The following is an 18356-nucleotide window of genomic DNA, read 5'->3' on the forward strand; positions in this document are numbered from 1 at the left end:
GTATTTGAGGGGCGATGAATGACTGTAAGGGGCGGTGATTGCCACAGGTGCATTGGGGGGCCGATGAAAGCATAAAAGAGAAGAGAAGATTTAGTGCAGTGATGCCCAAAGAGGCCTGGTAGCCGCTACCGTCCCCTAGTGGACGCTGCAGCGATCCAGGGGGGCGGTGATGGCCACAGGTGTATTTGGGGGCGATGAATAACTATTAGGGGTCGGTGAAAGCATAAAAGAAAGAACAGAAGATTTAGTGCAGTGATGCCCAAAGTGGGCGCTGCGGCGATCCATGGGGAGGTGATGGCCACAGGTGCATTTGAGGGCGATGAATGACTGTGGGGGGGCGGTGATGTCCAGAGGTGTATTTGGGGACGATGAATGACTGTAAGGGGGCGATGATGGCTACATATGCATTGGGGGGCGATGAAAGCATAAAAGAGAGAAGAGAAGATTTAGTGCAGTGATCCCTAAAGAGGTCTGGTAGCCGCTACCGTCCCCTAGTGGACGCTGCAGCGATCCAGGGGGGACGCTGAGGGCCACAGATGCATTTGAGGGGCGATGAATGACTGTAAGGGGGCGGTGATTGCCATAGGTGCATTGGGGGGCGATGAAAGCATGAAAGAGAGAAGAGAAGATTTAGTGCAGTGATCCCCAAAGAGGCCTGGTGGCCCCGTCCCCTAGGGGACGGTGCAGCGATCCAGGGGGGGCGCTGATGGCCACAGGTGTATTTGAGGACGATGAATGACTGTAATGTGGCGGTGATTGCCACAGGTGCATTGGGGGGCGATGAAAGCATGAGAGAAAGAAGAGAAGATTTAGTGCAGAAATTCCCAAAATGGCCTGGTGGCCGCTACCGTCCCCTAGTGGACGGTGCAGCGATCCAGGGGGGGCGCTGATGGCCACAGGTGTATTTGAGGGGCGATGAATGACTGTAAGGGGCGGTGATTGCCACAGGTGCATTGGGGGGCCGATGAAAGCATAAAAGAGAAGAGAAGATTTAGTGCAGTGATGCCCAAAGAGGCCTGGTAGCCGCTACCGTCCCCTAGTGGACGCTGCAGCGATCCAGGGGGGATGCTGAGGGCCACAGATGCATTTGAGGGGCGATGAATGACTGTAAGGGGGCGGTGATTGCCATAGGTGCATTGGGGGGCGATGAAAGCATGAAAGAGAGAAGAGAAGATTTAGTGCAGTGATCCCCAAAGAGGCCTGGTGGTGGCTACCGTCCCCTAGTGGACGGTGCAGCGATCCAGGGGGGGCGCTGAGGGCCACAGGTGTATTTGAGGGGCGATGAATGACTGTAAGGGGGCGGTGATTGCCATAGGTGCATTGGGGGGCGATGAAAGCATGAAAGAGAGAAGAGAAGATTTGGTGCAGTGATGCCCAAAATAGGCGCTACTGCCCCCTGGTGGGCGCTGCAATGAACTGAGGGGGCGGTGATGGCCACAAGTGCATTTGGGGGCGATAACTATGAGGGGGCGGTGAAAGCATAAAAGAAAGAAGAGAAGATTTAGTGCAGTGATGCCCAAAATAAGCGCTACTACCCTCTTGTGGGCGCTGCAATGAACTGAGGGGGCGGTGATGGCCACAAGTGCATTTGGGGGCGATAACTATGAGGGGGTGGTGAAAGCATAAAAGAAAGAAGAGAAGATTTAGTGCAGTGATGCCCAAAATAGGCGCTACTGCCCTCTGGTGGACGCTGCAGCGATCCAGAGGGCGTTGATGGCCACAGATCCACTTAGGGGCGCTGAATGACTGTAATGGGGCGGTGAAAGCGTAAAAGAAGAGAAAATTTAGTGCAATGATTCCCAAAGTAGACGCTATCGCCCTCTGGTGGCCGCTGCAGCGATCCAGAGGGCGTTGATGGCCACAGGTCCACTTGGGGGCGCTGAATGACTGTAAGGGGGCAGTGAAAGCATAAAAGAAAGCAGAGAAAGAGAAGCAAAGTTTCTAATTAATATTAGTAGGAGTTTATAAGCCACACTAAACTATATTATATCGTCAGTTATTCAAAAAATGTGTAATTATAATAAATAAGATAAAAAATGTTGCATAAAGTACATCGTTATATCAGGAAACTGCAGTACCATCTGATGGTAATGAGACAAACTTATTATTATTTTGGCTACTGTATGCATCTATTGCAACGTTAAAAAAGGTACAATGACACTATTATTGTAGGAGTTTATAAATCACACGAAACTATATTATATCGTCAGTTATTTAAAAAATGTGTAATTATAATAAATAAGATAAAAAGTGTTACATAAAGTACACCGTTATATCAGGAAACTGCAGTACCATCTGATGGTAATGAGACAAACTTATTATTATTTTGGCTACTGTATGCATCTATTGCAACGTTAAAGAAGGTACAATGACACTATTATTGTAGGAGTTTATAAGTCACACTGAACTATATTATATCGTCAGTTATTCAAAAAATGTGTAATTATAATAAACTAAAAAATGTTGCATAAAGTACACCGTTATATCAGGAAACTGCAGTACCATCTGATGGTAATGAGACAAACTTATTATTTTGGCTATTGTATGCATCTATTGCAACGTTAAAGAAGGTACAATGACACTATTACTTTTTATTTTTATTTTTCTATCTTATATAGATAGTTTTATCCTATTTTCTTTTAGAAAGGAATAGTTTTCGAGTAGAATTGAGTACGTGTGTACCTGGAAAGGCTCGCACAATGGTGAGACGACAAACACCGTTTCGATAATGGATTTCGTAGCTCGTTGAATTCTCGACGATCCGACCGTCCTTGGACCAAAGGATGTTGGGCTGAGGCTCAGCTTGAACGATGCACTCGAATCTTGCTGTTTGTCCGCTCACCACCGCGATATCTCTCAGAGGCTGTAATTCGCGTTAATAATTTCTAGTATAAATTCTAATAATACAAATTACCCATAAAACATAACAAAAATCTACAAAATATCACGTATAAATAAACTGTAAATTGCAGTATAATTAAATATTAGGTTGGGGGAAGAGAAATGAAAAAGAAAATGATCGAAGTAGACCGCCATGTTAGGGGCTGAAGATCGTCCTCAAAACAGTCTCAAACCATTTGCACAAAGCTCGATTCAAAAGCTCAATGTTTGGGTGCTGAATTGGTGGATCGAATTTCCCCCAACCTAACATTTCCAAGGAGAATATTTAACTGAAAATAAATTACCGTGATGAAGAGAGGAGCCTTTTTCGGTAGTATCTCGAGGTAAGGCTGAATCACTTCCTTGCTCGAGGCCACTCCATTGGTGGTTGGCCACGGTGACCCTAAAATAATCAGCTCGATTTAACCCTTGATCGAACGACAGTGATAAATCGACAGCCATTGCGTAGCAAACACAAGCAATGGCAATTCAGTGGGGGGAGAATGGAGGTGGAAAGCCCAAACTCAAAGAAGCAGAGGCCCAACAGAAAGAACATGGGACGAACGTTGAACTTTCCAGGAGAAATAAAGCAGTTTTTAGCAGAGTGGAGCAAGGCAACACAGAGAGGAACGAAGCAACACTGAAACTGAAATAAACACACTTCATTAGCAGAAAAGAAAATTCCTTTTAGAGAACGTAGTTGACACTTCCATTTGTGAGGATAACAAACTGTGGGGACGCTTCGTACACTCGCCGCCAGAGGGCTACGCTCTCTCGCAAGTACTCGACTGAATATCCTAACATCTAAGAGCCTCAATCTTAACTCTTAACTTTTGCATAGAGCGTCAAACAGAATGACTAAAAATGAAAAACGAATTTTTAAGAAAAATCAAATTTTTCGGTAAAATTAAAAAATTTCAAATTTTCTGGGCAAAATTACTTTTGGTGATCGAAATTCTACGCAATTTCGAGAGAAAAATCGTTTCTGCGCTGCTGTGTGCGATTGTATCAACTGTCGGTAATGTAGGGAGTGACCTGGAGCCTCTGGAGGCCCACTACTAGAATGACCCATGGTCCCTAGGCGACGATTGGAGCAAAATCATTCAGAAAGAGCGTGCAGTGGCGGAGGTTGAGTGCAGCGAAGGCAGAAGCAGGCCAGTACCTGCGGAGTCGACGTTGCTGGGCGGTCCTGTGGCGCTACTGTATCTCGGGGAGAGGCTCGGTAAGCTTGGACTCAAGGAAAGCGGACTGGGCGTCGTGTGGTCCCATCTGGACGGCGACGGCGAGCACGGTATCACCAGGCTCGGCGCCACCATCGCGTTCCCGCCGTCGGTGTGCCTTTTCCTCGCGTTCCGGATGTCCTCCGCCTCCGAGAACTCGCTCTCCGACGTTGGCTCCCACTTCACCGTCTTCGACGTGCCGAACTTGCTCGCTGGCTTCCCCTGTCGGCCGGAGGACGTCGTGCCGCTGGCCCTCTTCGCGAAACCGTTCTCTTTCCTCGTGGTGAACTCGTGGACGATCGGCACCTCGATGTCGCTGGACCGTCTCTGGCCCTGAATGGTCCTGTTGGCGCTGGTCACGGTCTTCTTGCCCTCCCCGGGCAACACGATCCCGAACTCGTACCCGAAGTCGTACTTGAAGTATATCAGCCCGGTGTCCGGGTCGATTTGCTTCGTTCCTGTGCCCGCCATTGCGTAGACAGTTATCAATTTTGTTAAATTAGTGGTTCGTGCTACCCTCTTCTCTCAATTCCTTCCTTCTTAGTCCTCATTTCGACGAAGATGCTAATTTTACTGTCTGTACTGTCTTTCTTTTCATTTGATCCCCCTTTGTTTAGAAAAGGTGCACAGTGGCAGGCTACGTAGATCGTTTTGACACAAGTTGCTAGTTGCATTTGTCAGTTTACGACTGGAAGACGAGATATTGCAACACTGCCTGAAAGCTAAACGACGCAAGGAGCAAAGGGGATGCATTACAGAGAGATGACTTGATGGCTATGGTGATTACACTATGGTGATTACGCTATGGTGCTCTCACATTATCGTTGTTGGTTGGGCTGACCACAACTACAACCCCATCCCCTAACGAAGGACGTAAACAAAGCGTATAGAGGCAGAGTAGGATGGGCCAAGACTGAGGAGTGTTGGGCCTAACCGTACGCTTAAAATTCTAGCCATAAATAGAACAAAAACGTATCTCTCGAGGTTATGGTGACCCTAGTATTATGTAACATGGCGCTAGAGTCTTTATGATGGGGATGAGGCGCGTAGACCTTCTCCCCTTGCCCCATTTAGTTTGTAGATACCTAGTCAACAAGTCATCAACAACATAGTACACCCCTACGAGTAGGCATCCCCTCCACAGTTTAAGTTCTTGGCTCGATCGACCCACCCAACAGCAATCAAGAACCTAAGTGGAGGGAATTAGGCGCGTGGACTACCCTTGATCTTGCCTCATTTAGTTTGTAGATACCTAGTCAACAAGTCATCACAGTACACCCCTACGAGTAGGCATCCCCTCCACTGTTTAAGCTCTTGGCTCTACCTTGGCGATCGACCCACCCAACAACAATAAAGAACCTAAGTGGAGGGGATTAGGCGCGTGGACTACCCTTGATCTTGCCCCATTTAGTTCGTAGGTACCTAGTCAACAAGTCATCACACCTATGAGTAGGTATGTTCCACCTAAACCCCTCCACAGTTTAAGTTCTTGGCTCTACCTTGGTGATCGACTCACCCAACAACAATAAAGAACCTAAGTGGAGGGGGTTAGGCGCGTGGACTACCCTTGATCTTGCCCCATTTAGTTTGTAGGTACCTAGTCAACAAGTCATCACAGTACACACCTACGAGTAGGCATCCCCTCCACTGTTTAAGCTCTTGGCTCTACCTTGCTGATCAACCCACCCAACAACAATCAAGAACCTACCAACTGGAAGGGATTAGGCACATAGACTCCCCTTGATCTTGCCCCATTTAGTTCGTAGATACCTAGTCAACAAGTCATCACACCTACGAGTAGGTCTGTTCCACCTAAACCCCTCCACTGTTTAAGTTCTTGGCTCTACCTTGGCGATCGACTCACCCAACAGCAATCAAGAACCTAAGTGGAGGAGATTACGCACATAGACTCCCCCTGATCTTGTCCCATTTAGTTTGTAGGTACCTAGTCAACAAGTCATCACAGTACACCCCTACGAGTAGGCATCCCCTCCACTGTTTAAGCTCTTGGCTCTACCTTGCTGATCAACCCACCCAACAACAATCAAGAACCTACCAACTGGAAGGGATTAGGCACATAGACTCCCCCTGATCTTGCCTCATTTAGTTCGTAGGTACCTAGTCAACAAGTCATCACACCTACGAGTAGGTATGTTCCACCTAATCCCCTCCACAGTTTAAACTCTTGGCTCTACCTTTGTGATCAACCCACCCAACAACAATCAAGATCCTAAGTGGAGGGGATTAGGCACATGGTCTCCCCCTGATCTTGCCCCATTTAGTTCGTAGGTACCTAGTCAACAAGTCATCACAGTACACACCTACGAGTAGGCATCCCCTCCACTGTTTAAGCTCTTGGCTCTACCTTGCTGATCAACCCACCCAACAACAATCAAGAACCTACCAACTGGAAGGGATTAGGCACATAGACTCCCCTTGATCTTGCCTCATTTAGTTTGTAGATACCTAGTCAACAAGTCATCACATCTATGAGTAGGTATGTTCCACCTAATCCCCTCCACAGTTTAAGTTCTTGGCTCTACCTTGGCGATCGAATCACCCAACAACAATCAAGAACCTAAGTGGAGGGGATTAGGCACATAGACTCCCCTTGATCTTGCCCCATTTAGTTCGTAGGTACCTAGTCAACAAGTCATCACAGTACACACCTACGAGTAGGCATCCCCTCCACTGTTTAAGCTCTTGGCTCTACCTTGGCGATCGACCCACCCAACAACAATAAAGAACCTAAGTGGAGGGGATTAGGCGCGTGGACTACCCTTGATCTTGCCCCATTTAGTTCGTAGGTACCTAGTCAACAAGTCATCACAGTACACACCTACGAGTAGGCATCCCCTCCACTGTTTAAGCTCTTGTCTCTACCTTGCTGATCAACCCACCCAACAACAATCAAGAACCTACCAACTGGAAGGGATTAGGCACATAGACTCCCCCTGATCTTGCCTCATTTAGTTCGTAGATACCTAGTCAACAAGTCATCACAGTACACCCCTACGAGTAGGCATCCCCTCCACTGTTTAAGCTCTTGGCTCTACCTTGCTGATCAACCCACCCAACAACAATAAAGAACCTATCAACTGGAAGGGATTAGGCACATAGACTCCCCTTGATCTTGCCCCATTTAGTTCGTAGGTACCTAGTCAACAAGTCATCACACCTACGAGTAGGTACGTTCCACCTAATCCCCTCCACAGTTTAAGTTCTTGGCTCGATCGACCCACCCAACATCAAGAACCTAAGTGAAGGGGGTTAGGCGCCTCTTGCGTCGTTTAGTGTTAGGCAGTGTGCCATGATCTCGTCCCCCCAACAGAATGAAGTCGATAGAGAACTTGTAACTCGATAGGGATTGATACGTCGATAATGGCGTTCACGCTGAATTAGTGGATAAACGATTACCGTGTTCCGAGACTCGAGACTCCTCTCTGTAAGTTCGGGGCTCGTCACCGTCGCTGGCTCGACTGTCGACCGGGTGCTTCAGGATCGGCTTGCCCTGCTTCATGTCTGACTGGATGTCGTTGACGAATCTCTCGGTTTTCGACTTGAAGCTGCTGGTCATGTCGGTCATGTGACGCGACGCGACGTCTGCGGATGTTTGAGATTGTTCGTGTTACGGGAGATGAGAGCCAGCAATTGTTGAGCAGGCCAGGGAATTACGTGTATGTGTGTGAGAGAGAATTACAATGAAATTTAAATGAAAGGTAACCAAGAGTTTAGAAGACAAGCAAAGTATGGTACATGGTACAGTAATGACTCTTGAAATGAGCTCTAGTGACTCGTAAATTGAACGTCCCTCTCCCGAATTGAGTTCGACACCCCGCGTCAACGAATAAGCGTACGTAAAGATAGAGATTGACGTGGTTCTTACGATTGGCGGCCTTTCTCACGTCGCTCCTCGAAACGAATCCGAACTCTGGCGGCGAGCCTGGCTTGAGCACTTCGTCCCTCTGACGAGAATCTATCTTTCTCGTCCTGCTCGCGTCTCTGAGCTGCGTCATCGAGGTCTGTTTCTTCAGCGCTGGCGGTCCCGTGTCGAACTCCATCGGCGACACGACGTGTTCCTGCCTGACAGGCGCGCTGGCCGACCTGGGCGACTTGGCAGCCGGCGGCTGGACCTTCCTGTAGCGAGGTTCCTCCTTGTCGCTGTCAGATGGCGTCCACTTCGGTCTGATCCTGGTGTCGATGTCGCTCTCGTAGTCAGACTCCCTGAACTGGCCCTGCACGAACTTCTTGGGCATGGGCACCTTGAACTGGGGCTTTTGCTTTTGAGCATCGAAGCTGGAGAAGTCAGCAGCAGTCTTCTTGCTGTCGGCGAACTTGATCACGCGACTGGTTTGCTCAACGGTGACGATCCTCCGACTGTTCTCCGTCGACTCGTCCATCCTGACAGTCTTCTTGGTCTCCGTGCCGATGGCGTTGTGGTACGGTGGCCCGGAACGAGCCTCGTAATAGGTCGGGCGGGGCTGCGGGGGCGCGTACGCCATTTCTGGCGGCGAACCAGGCAGCAGAACCGTCTTGGGTTTCGACGCGCTCTTCTTCTCGAGCTCCTTTGTTCTCTGAGCGCCGCGCGTCGAGATCTCTTCCATCGGCGGCGCTGGCTTCCCTATAGAAAACAGTTCCCTCGGGTGACCTCGATCTCATCAAGGGGCCAGCGAGACCAAGCAAGCGGACAGGTGGCGCACCACGCACCCCCGAGGCAACCGGTTTCACGCGACGCAGAGCTCTCGTTTTTCTTTGCTTTTGCTTTCAGGTGGCTTTGTGGATTCTGAACGAAGGTGAAACCAGCGTGAGAGTGACGAGCGGAACAGAGAGCAAGCGATGAAGACGAAGAAGGGGGTTGTTAGCCACGGGGCCAAAGGGGGGGGAAGAACCGGAGAAAAGCTGGGGGAACTCAAGTACGTACTTCGAGTGGCCGAGAAGAAAAGAGAGAAGCAAGCGAAGCAGAAGGAGAGGAGAACTTGTCTTGCGAGGTAAACAACGAGAAGGGAAGAAAGCTTGCCAGGAGGACTACTTGTCGTAAGCTGGAAAAAAGTTGTCAAAGAATGAAAGACCCATCGATGTTTCGAATAAAAGAGACTCCACTATCAGTCGAAAAAAAGAACTTTTCAAATATTCAATTCTTTTTTGAGGGATAAAGTGACTAAGACGATCCTCCTTTTCGATCTTGTTCCCGAATTTCAAAGTCGAACTAAAATGTCTGTATTCGTAAATACCTGGACCAGCGAGATGGGGTTTCACGGGTCGGAAAGACTGATCGTCGCTTTCGTAGCCTCGCGGTTTCCAAAGTGGCGGTATTCTGCCGTCGTAGTCGCTCTCGTAGTCGCTCTCGCGAAATTCGCCCTTCACGAATTTCGAAGGGCTCGGAGAGGGCGGCAGGATCTTCTTCGTTTCGAATTTCTTTTGCGTTTGGTCCGTGGCATAAACAGTTTCCTGAAAGTTGAACGAAAATTAGGACACATTACCTTCACTCGTCTCTAAACTGACATCAAAATACAAACATTTACCCTCGATTGGTGCATAGATACGTGTATAATCTTTATTTTATTAAAAATTCGACACGCTATCCTGTGGGGAAAAAGCAGGGGAACACAACGGTGCCATTAAAAACATAGATTGTCGTGCTCGTTTTCGAGAAAAAAAAATTCTCAGAATTCAATATAAAAAAAAACAAAAAAGAACTGGCCTATCAGGTAGAGAACGTTAAACTGCACAGGTATCATATAAACGAAAATGCGAATTAACCTGCTCGTTTTCGAGTTATTAACGAAAAACTGGCGCGAGCGATCGGTCCGGCGGTCGATTTTGATCTGACCGTATCACCAACCGAGGGTTAAAAAATACACAAAAACGTGGTGTTAAGACACATAAAAAGACCATTCTATCTAAAGCAAATTCAACCTTAAACAAATACAAGCTTCCACACTGTAGGTTAAAAAATAACATGAATTAACACCACCGGTCCAGTGCGAACACCTGAAAGGATTTGCGTGGTAAATTCATGCCTGAAACTTGTCAAAATAACACACTATAACACTCTGGTCTGCGTGCAGACACACGGTCTCGAACCTTCGTGGACATGAATCTGGATGGTGAGGCGCCAGAGGAAGCATAACTCTTCTCGACGAAGGAGCTACGTTGAACCGGTTGCTTCGCGGGCGGCGTCACAGATGGCGCCAACGATTGCGCCTGTTCCTGCTGATGATGGCTCCCGTAGCTCTTGGTTTCGAAGAATTCCGAGCGTGACTCCATGTGAGACGTAGTGGACGAGGAGGACTCGTGTTTACCGAAGCTTTTCTGCACGGACGACACGGAGCTCCTCTGCTGGAAAGGCTCGTCGGTGTCCGCCATGTAGCCACTCTCCTGCTGTGACGTTTTCACCTTGAACTTCGGGGACTCTGGCTTCTTGGCAGGCTGAACGTAAATCGGAGGAGAGCCAGGCTTCAATTCCACGGGCGCAGGCTGAACGATCTGATGATACGTCTGCTGTTTCGTCTCCTTCTCTTGCCTCTTCAGGGTAGTAGTGATCTTCATGGATTTCTCTTGCTCCTTGGTGATCACTGACTCCGGAGGAACCTCGAATTTCGAGGGGGGAAGAGGCTCTGGCTCGGTGGACTTGGGTCTGGTCGGTTGCTTGGGCACCGGAGCTTGGACCCTCCTATAACGCGGCTCCTCGTTGTCGCTTTCGTACGGTCTCCACTTCGGTTTCATGTGACTGTCCATGTCCGACTCGTAGTCGCTCTCCATGGCGAAGGATCCTTTCACGAACTTGGTGGGCGTGGGTGGGGGAGCTACCTTTGGCTTGGTGGCTGGTTCTGGAGGAGCTGGTTGCTTGGCTGGCAGCGGTGGTGGAGTGATTCTAACGTCTTTCGGCGGCAACGCGGGTGGTTCCTCCCTCTTGGGAGTCGAAGGTATAGTTCTGACACCGCCTGGTGGGATCTTGGCTGGTTGGTGATGCTCCAAACTCACCTCCATGTGCTTCTCCACCTTCTTCTCTCTCACTGGCGCTGGGATGTAACCGATTTCTGGAGGTGGGCCCGGCTCGAGGATAATCTGGTCGATCGGCGCTGGTCTCTTGGGCGTCTCGACGCTCCTGACCAAGCTCGGGGCCTTCAAATCCTCCATCCAACGACTCTTGGAGTTGAACTGCTCGATCTTCTCCGACACTTCCGACTTCTCGTAGAGAGACTTCTCTTCGATCTTGTTCACCGTGTGGTCCACCTTGATCGTTTCAGCGTTGTAGATGATGGGTTGGCTCTTGGGGGGCGAGGGGGCTCTAGTAACGATCCTCTCCGTCGCTTCTTGCTTGGTGCTCCAGGAACGTCTCTCCAAACTGCTCGACGACTCGCTGATCTTCTTGATTCTGCCTTCTGGGGACTCCTCAACTTCCCGTTTGAACTCTTTGGAGGAGGTTTTGTACTCCTCAGGGGGCGTCTGCCACTCGTGTTTGAACTTGGCGGTGGTGTCCTCCTGCGGGGGCCAAGACTTCCTGCTGGAATCGGCGCACTTCTTCGCCCAGGACTTCTCCATCGCCAAAGCGTCCGCGGAGGGTCTGGGCGAGGCAGACCTCAGGGTCTCCTGATGACTGGAGGCGGCAGAGTGGCACCTGTACTCGGAGAGGTCGGTGGACACGTGGGACCTAGTTTCCACGTCTGAGGAAGAGGACCAGGGCCTGCTAGGAGAGACTGGCCTGAACGCTGCCGCGTCCTTCTTCACGCAGACCTCCTCCACCACCTCCTTCTTATCCAGCTGGAAGGGCGGGGGTGGCATGGAGAACGCTGGCGCGAATTTCGGGGTCTCGATCACTCTCGGGGAGGGCGAGGGGAAGATCTTCACACCGCCAATCGGCGCGTCGATGGGGGACAGGGTCTTCTCGAAGGACTCCTGGAGCTGCTTCGCTTTGATCGACACGTCAGGCCGTTTTTTTTTCACCTCCTCAGGCTTTGGCATGTAGCCTATCTCCGGAGGCGGTTCTGGCACCAGGTTGAACCCACCCAACACCACCTCCGAGCTCTCCATCTTCGACATCATCGACGATGTAGATCCTGAGGTGATCGTCTCTTCTGTTACTGTCTTCTTAGTCTCGACAGGCTTGTAGGACTCGTAAGGGAAGTCGAACAACTTGTTGTCCACGCCTCGAGACGGCCCACTCCCCTGTTCCAGTTTCGTGAAGATCTCGTGAACAGCCTTCTTGGTCGTTTGCAGCTCCGGAGGCCTGGGCTCTGGCTTCTTCACCTCCTGGAACGTGGTCGATCGTTCGTAGTTCTTCGTCAGCTTGCCGACCTTCACTTCGTGGCCGTCAGTGTCGTCCACCAGTTTGATCATCTCTTTCGGGCGCTTTGGCCCCGTCTCCGTTTCCTTCGTCATCGATTCGAAGAAGCTCAGAGCGTCCTTCTTGGCTATCGTCGACGTCTCGATGTTCTCGTTCTCGATCACTGTTTTCTCTTCGAACACCGTAGCTTTCGGCTCAACGACCTCCCTCGTTGTTGGTTTTTCTTCTCTTTTTGGCTCCAGCACCGACGGGGTCTGGTGCTCCAGCTTCATGTGGAATTTCTGTTCGGATTTAGTCTCCGTCTGATGGGACTCCATAGTCGACGAGATCGTTTCCGATCGAGACATCTGCATTTCCGGCTCTCCGATCTTCTCTATCGTGCGGATCGTCTCAGACGTCGACGAGGCGCTTGGACGGATCGTTTTCGTCAGCGATTCGCTTGTCTGTTTCACGGAAGAGTCTTCCCCCTTCTTTTCCCCGGACTAAGTGGATACGAATACAGAAATTTATGCTAAATTATGTCGAAAAGTGTGCTTTTGAGGCTTCGATTTTGCGTAATTGCATTTTTAATATTACTGCTAGTTCTGAAAATAGTTTTAGTTATTCGGTGTAGTGGTAATTGTTAATTATGGCGAGAGAATGGTCACCTGAGTGATTTTCTTGTCCTGCATGTTCTCGTAAATGACGGTTTTGTGAACCTCGACCATCGTGTCCGGCGTTGGCTCGAAAACCGCGAAGTCGGCTATGCTTTGGGCTTCCCCGCCAGCGTTCGTTGCCCGGACCATGTACTTCCCAGCATGATCCTTGTTAGCTGAACAATAGATTTTATAATTATTGCATTTCAATGCGAATTTGAACTGTACATAACGAGAAACGTCCTTATTTCTGTGACAAACTTAACTTTGTCTAGTTGAACCTACCAAAATATTCAAAATATTTAACAGTAAACCTACGTCAAATGACCAGTTTTTCTATTTCTGTGTTCTCTTTCATTTTTTGCATTTTGAAACATTAAAATCCTCCAATCTGTTCATTAATATTCGTCGATTATGGAGGAGATTAAAAAATACAATTTTCAAACGACCATAACTCGTACAATAGTGAATGGATTTGACTGAAATTTTTTTCTAAGGTAAAGCTTATGTATAGCTATAAAAAAGTATTAGACAACTTTTCTGTAGGGCGTCGAACAAAATTACTAAAAATAAAAAACGAATTTTTAAGAAAAATCGAAAGAGGGTAGTCCCCTTTTTCAGCGAAAAAAAAAATTTCAAATCGTTTTGGAAAAATTATTTTCGATGCAAGGGTCAATTACGATCATTTTTGGTCAATAGACATACCCTCGAAATCCTAACCATTTTCGAGAAAAAAAATCTTTACCAAAAATCTAATGTTAGGCTTCCCTGAAATTTCACGCATATCTTTAAAAGATCATAACTTTTGAACGGATTGGACGATTTTAATGTTCAAAAAGCCAAACGTCGCGTATTTTAGTGTAGAATATTATAAAATTATAAAAATATTCGAAAAGTTGTTCCTTAATCCCGTAAAATGACAAAAACCCCATAAAAATTCTTCAATTTTCAAAGGACCATAACTTGTAGAATAGTGAATGGATTTGATTGAAATTTATTTCTGAAGTAGAGCTCATGGATACCTACAAAAAAGTATTAGACAACTTTTCTGTAGGGCGTCGAATAAAATTACTAAAAATAAAAAACGAATTTTTAAGAAAAATCGAGAAAGGGTAGTCCCCTTTTTCAGCGGAGAAAAAAGTTTCAAATCGTCCTGGAAAAATTATTTTCGATGCAAGGGTCTATTACAAACATTTTTGGTCAATAGACATACCCTCGAAATCCTAACCATTTTCGAGAAAAAAAATCTTTACCAAAAATCTAATGTGAGGCTTCCTTGAAATTTCACGTATATCTTTAAAAGATCATAACTTTTGAACGGATTGGACGATTTTAATATTTAAAAAAGCAATTAACGCGTATTTTAGTAAAGAATATGTAGAAATTCCAAGAATATTCGGAAAGCTGTTCCTTAACCCTGTAAAAGGACAAAAACCCCATAAAAGTGGTCCAATATTCAAACGACCATAACTCCCACAATAGTGAACGTATCTCATTCAAATTTTTTTCTAAGGTGAAGCTCATGGATACCTACAAAAAAGTATTAGACAACTTTTCTGTAGGGCGTCGAACAAAATTACTAAAAATAAAAAACGAATGTTTAAGAAAAATCAAGAGAGGGTAGTCCCCCTTTTCAGCGAAAAAAAAAGTTTCAAATCCTTCTGGAAAAATTATTTTCGATGCAAAGGTGAATTACAAACATTTTTGGTCAATAGACATACCCTCGAAATCCTAACCATTTTCGAGAAAAAAATTCCTTACCGAAAATATGAGTAGCCAGAAATGTTTCTGTAATTTAATTCTGTTTCTCACGCCCTCTTTTGCTCATTTTTGTAACCTGTTGGTAATATCGCGAGTGACAAAATAGTACTGGGACTCTGGAGCCCCATACAAATGAGCCAAAACAATACATTCGATGTAAAGTCTACTTGTTTACCTCGTTTGTAATAAAATATCCCAGTCGATAATTAACAATCAATCTAATATAAACATACCTTTGTCGATAATCAGCATGTAGCAATTTCCTTGTTGCTTAATTCTCAATTCAGGAGGGCGTTCCTTGATCGGGATGTCGTCCTTAAACCAGGAAACGGTGGGTTCCGGGGTTCCCGTGATTTCCACTTCCATATTAACGCGATCTCCCCGCTTCACAACTTGGGCCTGGAGTCTTCTACCGAACACTGGTGGGAATATGGTCTCTGCAATTCATTGAAACATAGTTTCACGTTACTCAACTCAAAAAAAACGAGCTTAACTCGTTGGAATTCGCGAGTCAGGCGGTTTCAAGAAGCAAATGGAGCGCCATTTTACTTTTGACAACAAGATCAGCCGTGCTGCTGGCTGACCCAACGTCGTTGCTCGCGGTGCAAGTGTATCTCCCAGCGTCCTTCACGCTAACGTTCTTCAGTTCGAGGCGGACGTGATTGTGAGCGTAACTTAGAACCATTCCATCTTTCGTCTTCAGTTCTTGCCCGTTCTTCGACCAGCTGATCGAAGGCTGAGGGTAGCCTACGAGAGACACACGAAACATTTGCTAAAGTCACTCTGACCAGAGTACAAGCGACTATTCTAACGTTTCAAAGCAAAATATTCCAAGAGTTCGTTGACCCTTTTTGCAGTCTCACCGTCAATGATTCCTTCGAAGACGATGTCGCTGTCCTGGTCTACGATCATGCCTGTGATCGGCGACACGAATCTTGGCGCCGTTGACTTCCTGGTTGGCTTCGGTATCTGTGCAGCTTTCACGTCCCGTTTGATCCCTTCCTCGTCCTGGGATACGACCACCGTCTTCTCCTGTCGAATCTCGCCTGGCTGGTCCTGTATGATCTTCTCGTGTTCTTCCACTTTGTACGACTGTGTTACGATAAGATGCAACATGAGTATACTGAGCACTGAATAGATAGCTAGAACAGTTGGATTAGACTTGAATATTGTACCTGCACAACGGGGGGAGCCCCGTTTTCCGACGCGGATTGCTCCGTGCTGTGGACGGTGGTCTTCACGCAGACGCTGGTGGGTTCCTGTCCAGACTTGGACATGGACGAGGACATCATCGACGAGATGTACTCCTTTTTGGTGGTCGTGTGCGTGGTGGAGGACTCAGTGATGGTCTGCGACATCTTGGTCATCATTTCGTTCTCCCCGGCGGCCATTTTCTCCGCGCAGAACTGCTTGTCGCTGCTGCTTGCCGCGTGCATTTCGTCGTTGGGTGGCCTCTCGACTAGCTCGAACACCCTCTCGTCAGGCTTATTTGCCTCCTTTGGCCAGCCACCTGACAGTGATCAGTCGAGTTATCAATAGACCGATGACTACCTTCAGCCTTCGAATTTTTAGTCGACATAACTGTGTGACCAGGAAGCCACGGATGTAATAATACAAACGGTACACACGAGGCATATCTATGTAGAATTTAACGACTTCTATAAGCGTTCCGACGTAGGCGTTTCGAAGGGGAGAAGTGAGTGGGCAAGGATGACACTAGGTTCAACTGTATCTTCTGTTCCTTTTTTAGTATAGTTTCATTTAAGTTTGGAGTTTGGTGACTACAAAGTCACTTCAGGCTTTAGAGGATTGGATTTGTAGCCTTATAATAATAATGTACTGTGAGAAATAGAGTTGGAAGAGCTAAATATTAAGTTGTATCTAAGTGTATTGATTAATCATGTCATCTGTTCCCCTTTTAGTATAGTTTCATTTAAGTTTAGAGTTTGGTGACTACAAAGTCACTTCAGGCTTTAGAGGATTGGATTTATAACCTATAATAGCAATGCACTGTTGAAACAGAGTTTCAAGAGCTAAATATTCACTTGTTTGTGCATGTATTCATTAACTATGTCATCTGTTCCCCTTTTAGTATAGTTTAATTCAATTTTAGAGTTTGGTGACTACAAAGTCACTTCAGGCTTTAGAGGATTGGATTTATTAGCATTCTATAATAGTAATGTATTGTTGAAACAGAGTTGGAAGAGCTGAATATTAAGTTGTATCTAAGTGTATTGATTAACCATGTCATTTGATTCCCTTTTAGTATAGTTTCATTTAAGTTTAGAGTTTGGTGACTACAAAGTCACTTCAGACTTTAGAGGATTGGATTTATAACCTATAATAGCAATGCACTGTTGAAACAGAGTTTCAAGAGCTAAATATTCACTTGTTTGTGCATGTATTGATTAACTATGTCATCTGTCCCCCTTTTAGTATAGTTTAATTCAATTTTAGAGTTTGGTGACTACAAAGTCACTTCAGACTTTAGAGGATTGGATTTATTAGCATTCTATAATAGTAATGTATTGTTGAAACAGAGTTGGAAGAGCTGAATATTAAGTTGTATCTAAGTGTATTGATTAACCATGTCATTTGTTCCCCTCTTAGTATAGTTTCATTTAAGTTTAGAGTTTGGTGACTACAAAGTCACTTCAGACTTTAGAGGATTGGATTTATAACCTATAATAGCAATGCACTGTTGAAACAGAGTTTCAAGAGCTAAATATTCACTTGTTTGTGCATGTATTGATTAACTGTCATCTGTTCCCCTTTTAGTATAGTTTCATTCAATTTTAGAGTTTGGTGACTACAAAGTCACTTCAGGCTTTAGAGGATTGGATTTATTAGCATTCTATAATAGTAATGTATTGTAGAAACAGAGTTGGAAGAGCTAAATATTAAGTTGTATCTGAGTGTATTGATTAACCATGTCATTTGTTCCCCTTTTAGTATGGTTTCATTCAATTTTAGAGTTTGGTGACTACAAAGTCACTTCAGACTTTAGAGGATTGGATTTATAACCTATAATAGCAATGCACTGTTGAAACAGAGTTTCAAGAGCTAAATATTCACTTGTTTGTGCATGTATTGATTAACTATGTCATCTGTTCCCCTTTTAGTATAGTTTCATTCAATTTTAGAGTTTGGTGACTACAAAGTCACTTCAGGCTTTAGAGGATTGGATTTATTAGCATTCTATAATAGTAATGTATTGTTGAAACAGAGTTGGAAGAGCTAAATATTAAGTTGTATCTAAGTGTATTGATTAACCATGTCATCTGTTCCCCTTTTAGTATAGTTTCATTTAAGCTTAGAGTTTAGTGACTACAAAGTCACTTCAGAGTTTACAGGATTGGATTTATAACCTATAATAATAATGTACTGTGAGAAACAGAGTTGGAAGAGCTAAATATTAAGTTGTATCTAAGTGTATTGATTAACCATGTCATTTGTTCCCCTTTTAGAATAGTTTAATTCAATTTTTGAGGTTGGTTTACTTGTAGTCACTTCAGACTTCACAGGATTGAATTTATTAGCATTCTATAATAGTAATGTATTGTTGAAACAGAG

The 18356-nt window shown here is 46.0% G+C and overlaps 1 protein-coding gene across 9 annotated transcripts in view; it reads right to left on the reverse strand.

Annotated features, from left to right (window-relative positions):
• LOC143349064 (uncharacterized) overlaps positions 1-18356 on the reverse strand; it is a 179375-nt gene that overhangs the window by 2780 nt on the left and 158239 nt on the right. For 4 of the 9 annotated variants that reach the window (XM_076779965.1, XM_076779961.1, XM_076779964.1 and 1 more), the window contains exons 41-52: positions 15959-16293; positions 15647-15875; positions 15333-15530; positions 15017-15220; positions 13035-13198; positions 10185-12869; positions 9332-9548; positions 7987-8721; positions 7518-7703; positions 4043-4558; positions 3186-3283; positions 2683-2863 (exon numbers count right to left, since the gene is read on the reverse strand). In XM_076779965.1, coding sequence (XP_076636080.1) covers positions 2683-2863; positions 3186-3283; positions 4043-4558; positions 7518-7703; positions 7987-8721; positions 9332-9548; positions 10185-12869; positions 13035-13198; positions 15017-15220; positions 15333-15530; positions 15647-15875; positions 15959-16293 — 5748 coding nt within the window. The other 5 variants (XM_076779969.1, XM_076779966.1, XM_076779967.1 and 2 more) reach the window with 5 other exon arrangements.

This window comes from Colletes latitarsis, chromosome 12 (assembly GCF_051014445.1).
Source record: "Colletes latitarsis isolate SP2378_abdomen chromosome 12, iyColLati1, whole genome shotgun sequence".
Taxonomy (NCBI): domain Eukaryota; kingdom Metazoa; phylum Arthropoda; class Insecta; order Hymenoptera; family Colletidae; genus Colletes; species Colletes latitarsis.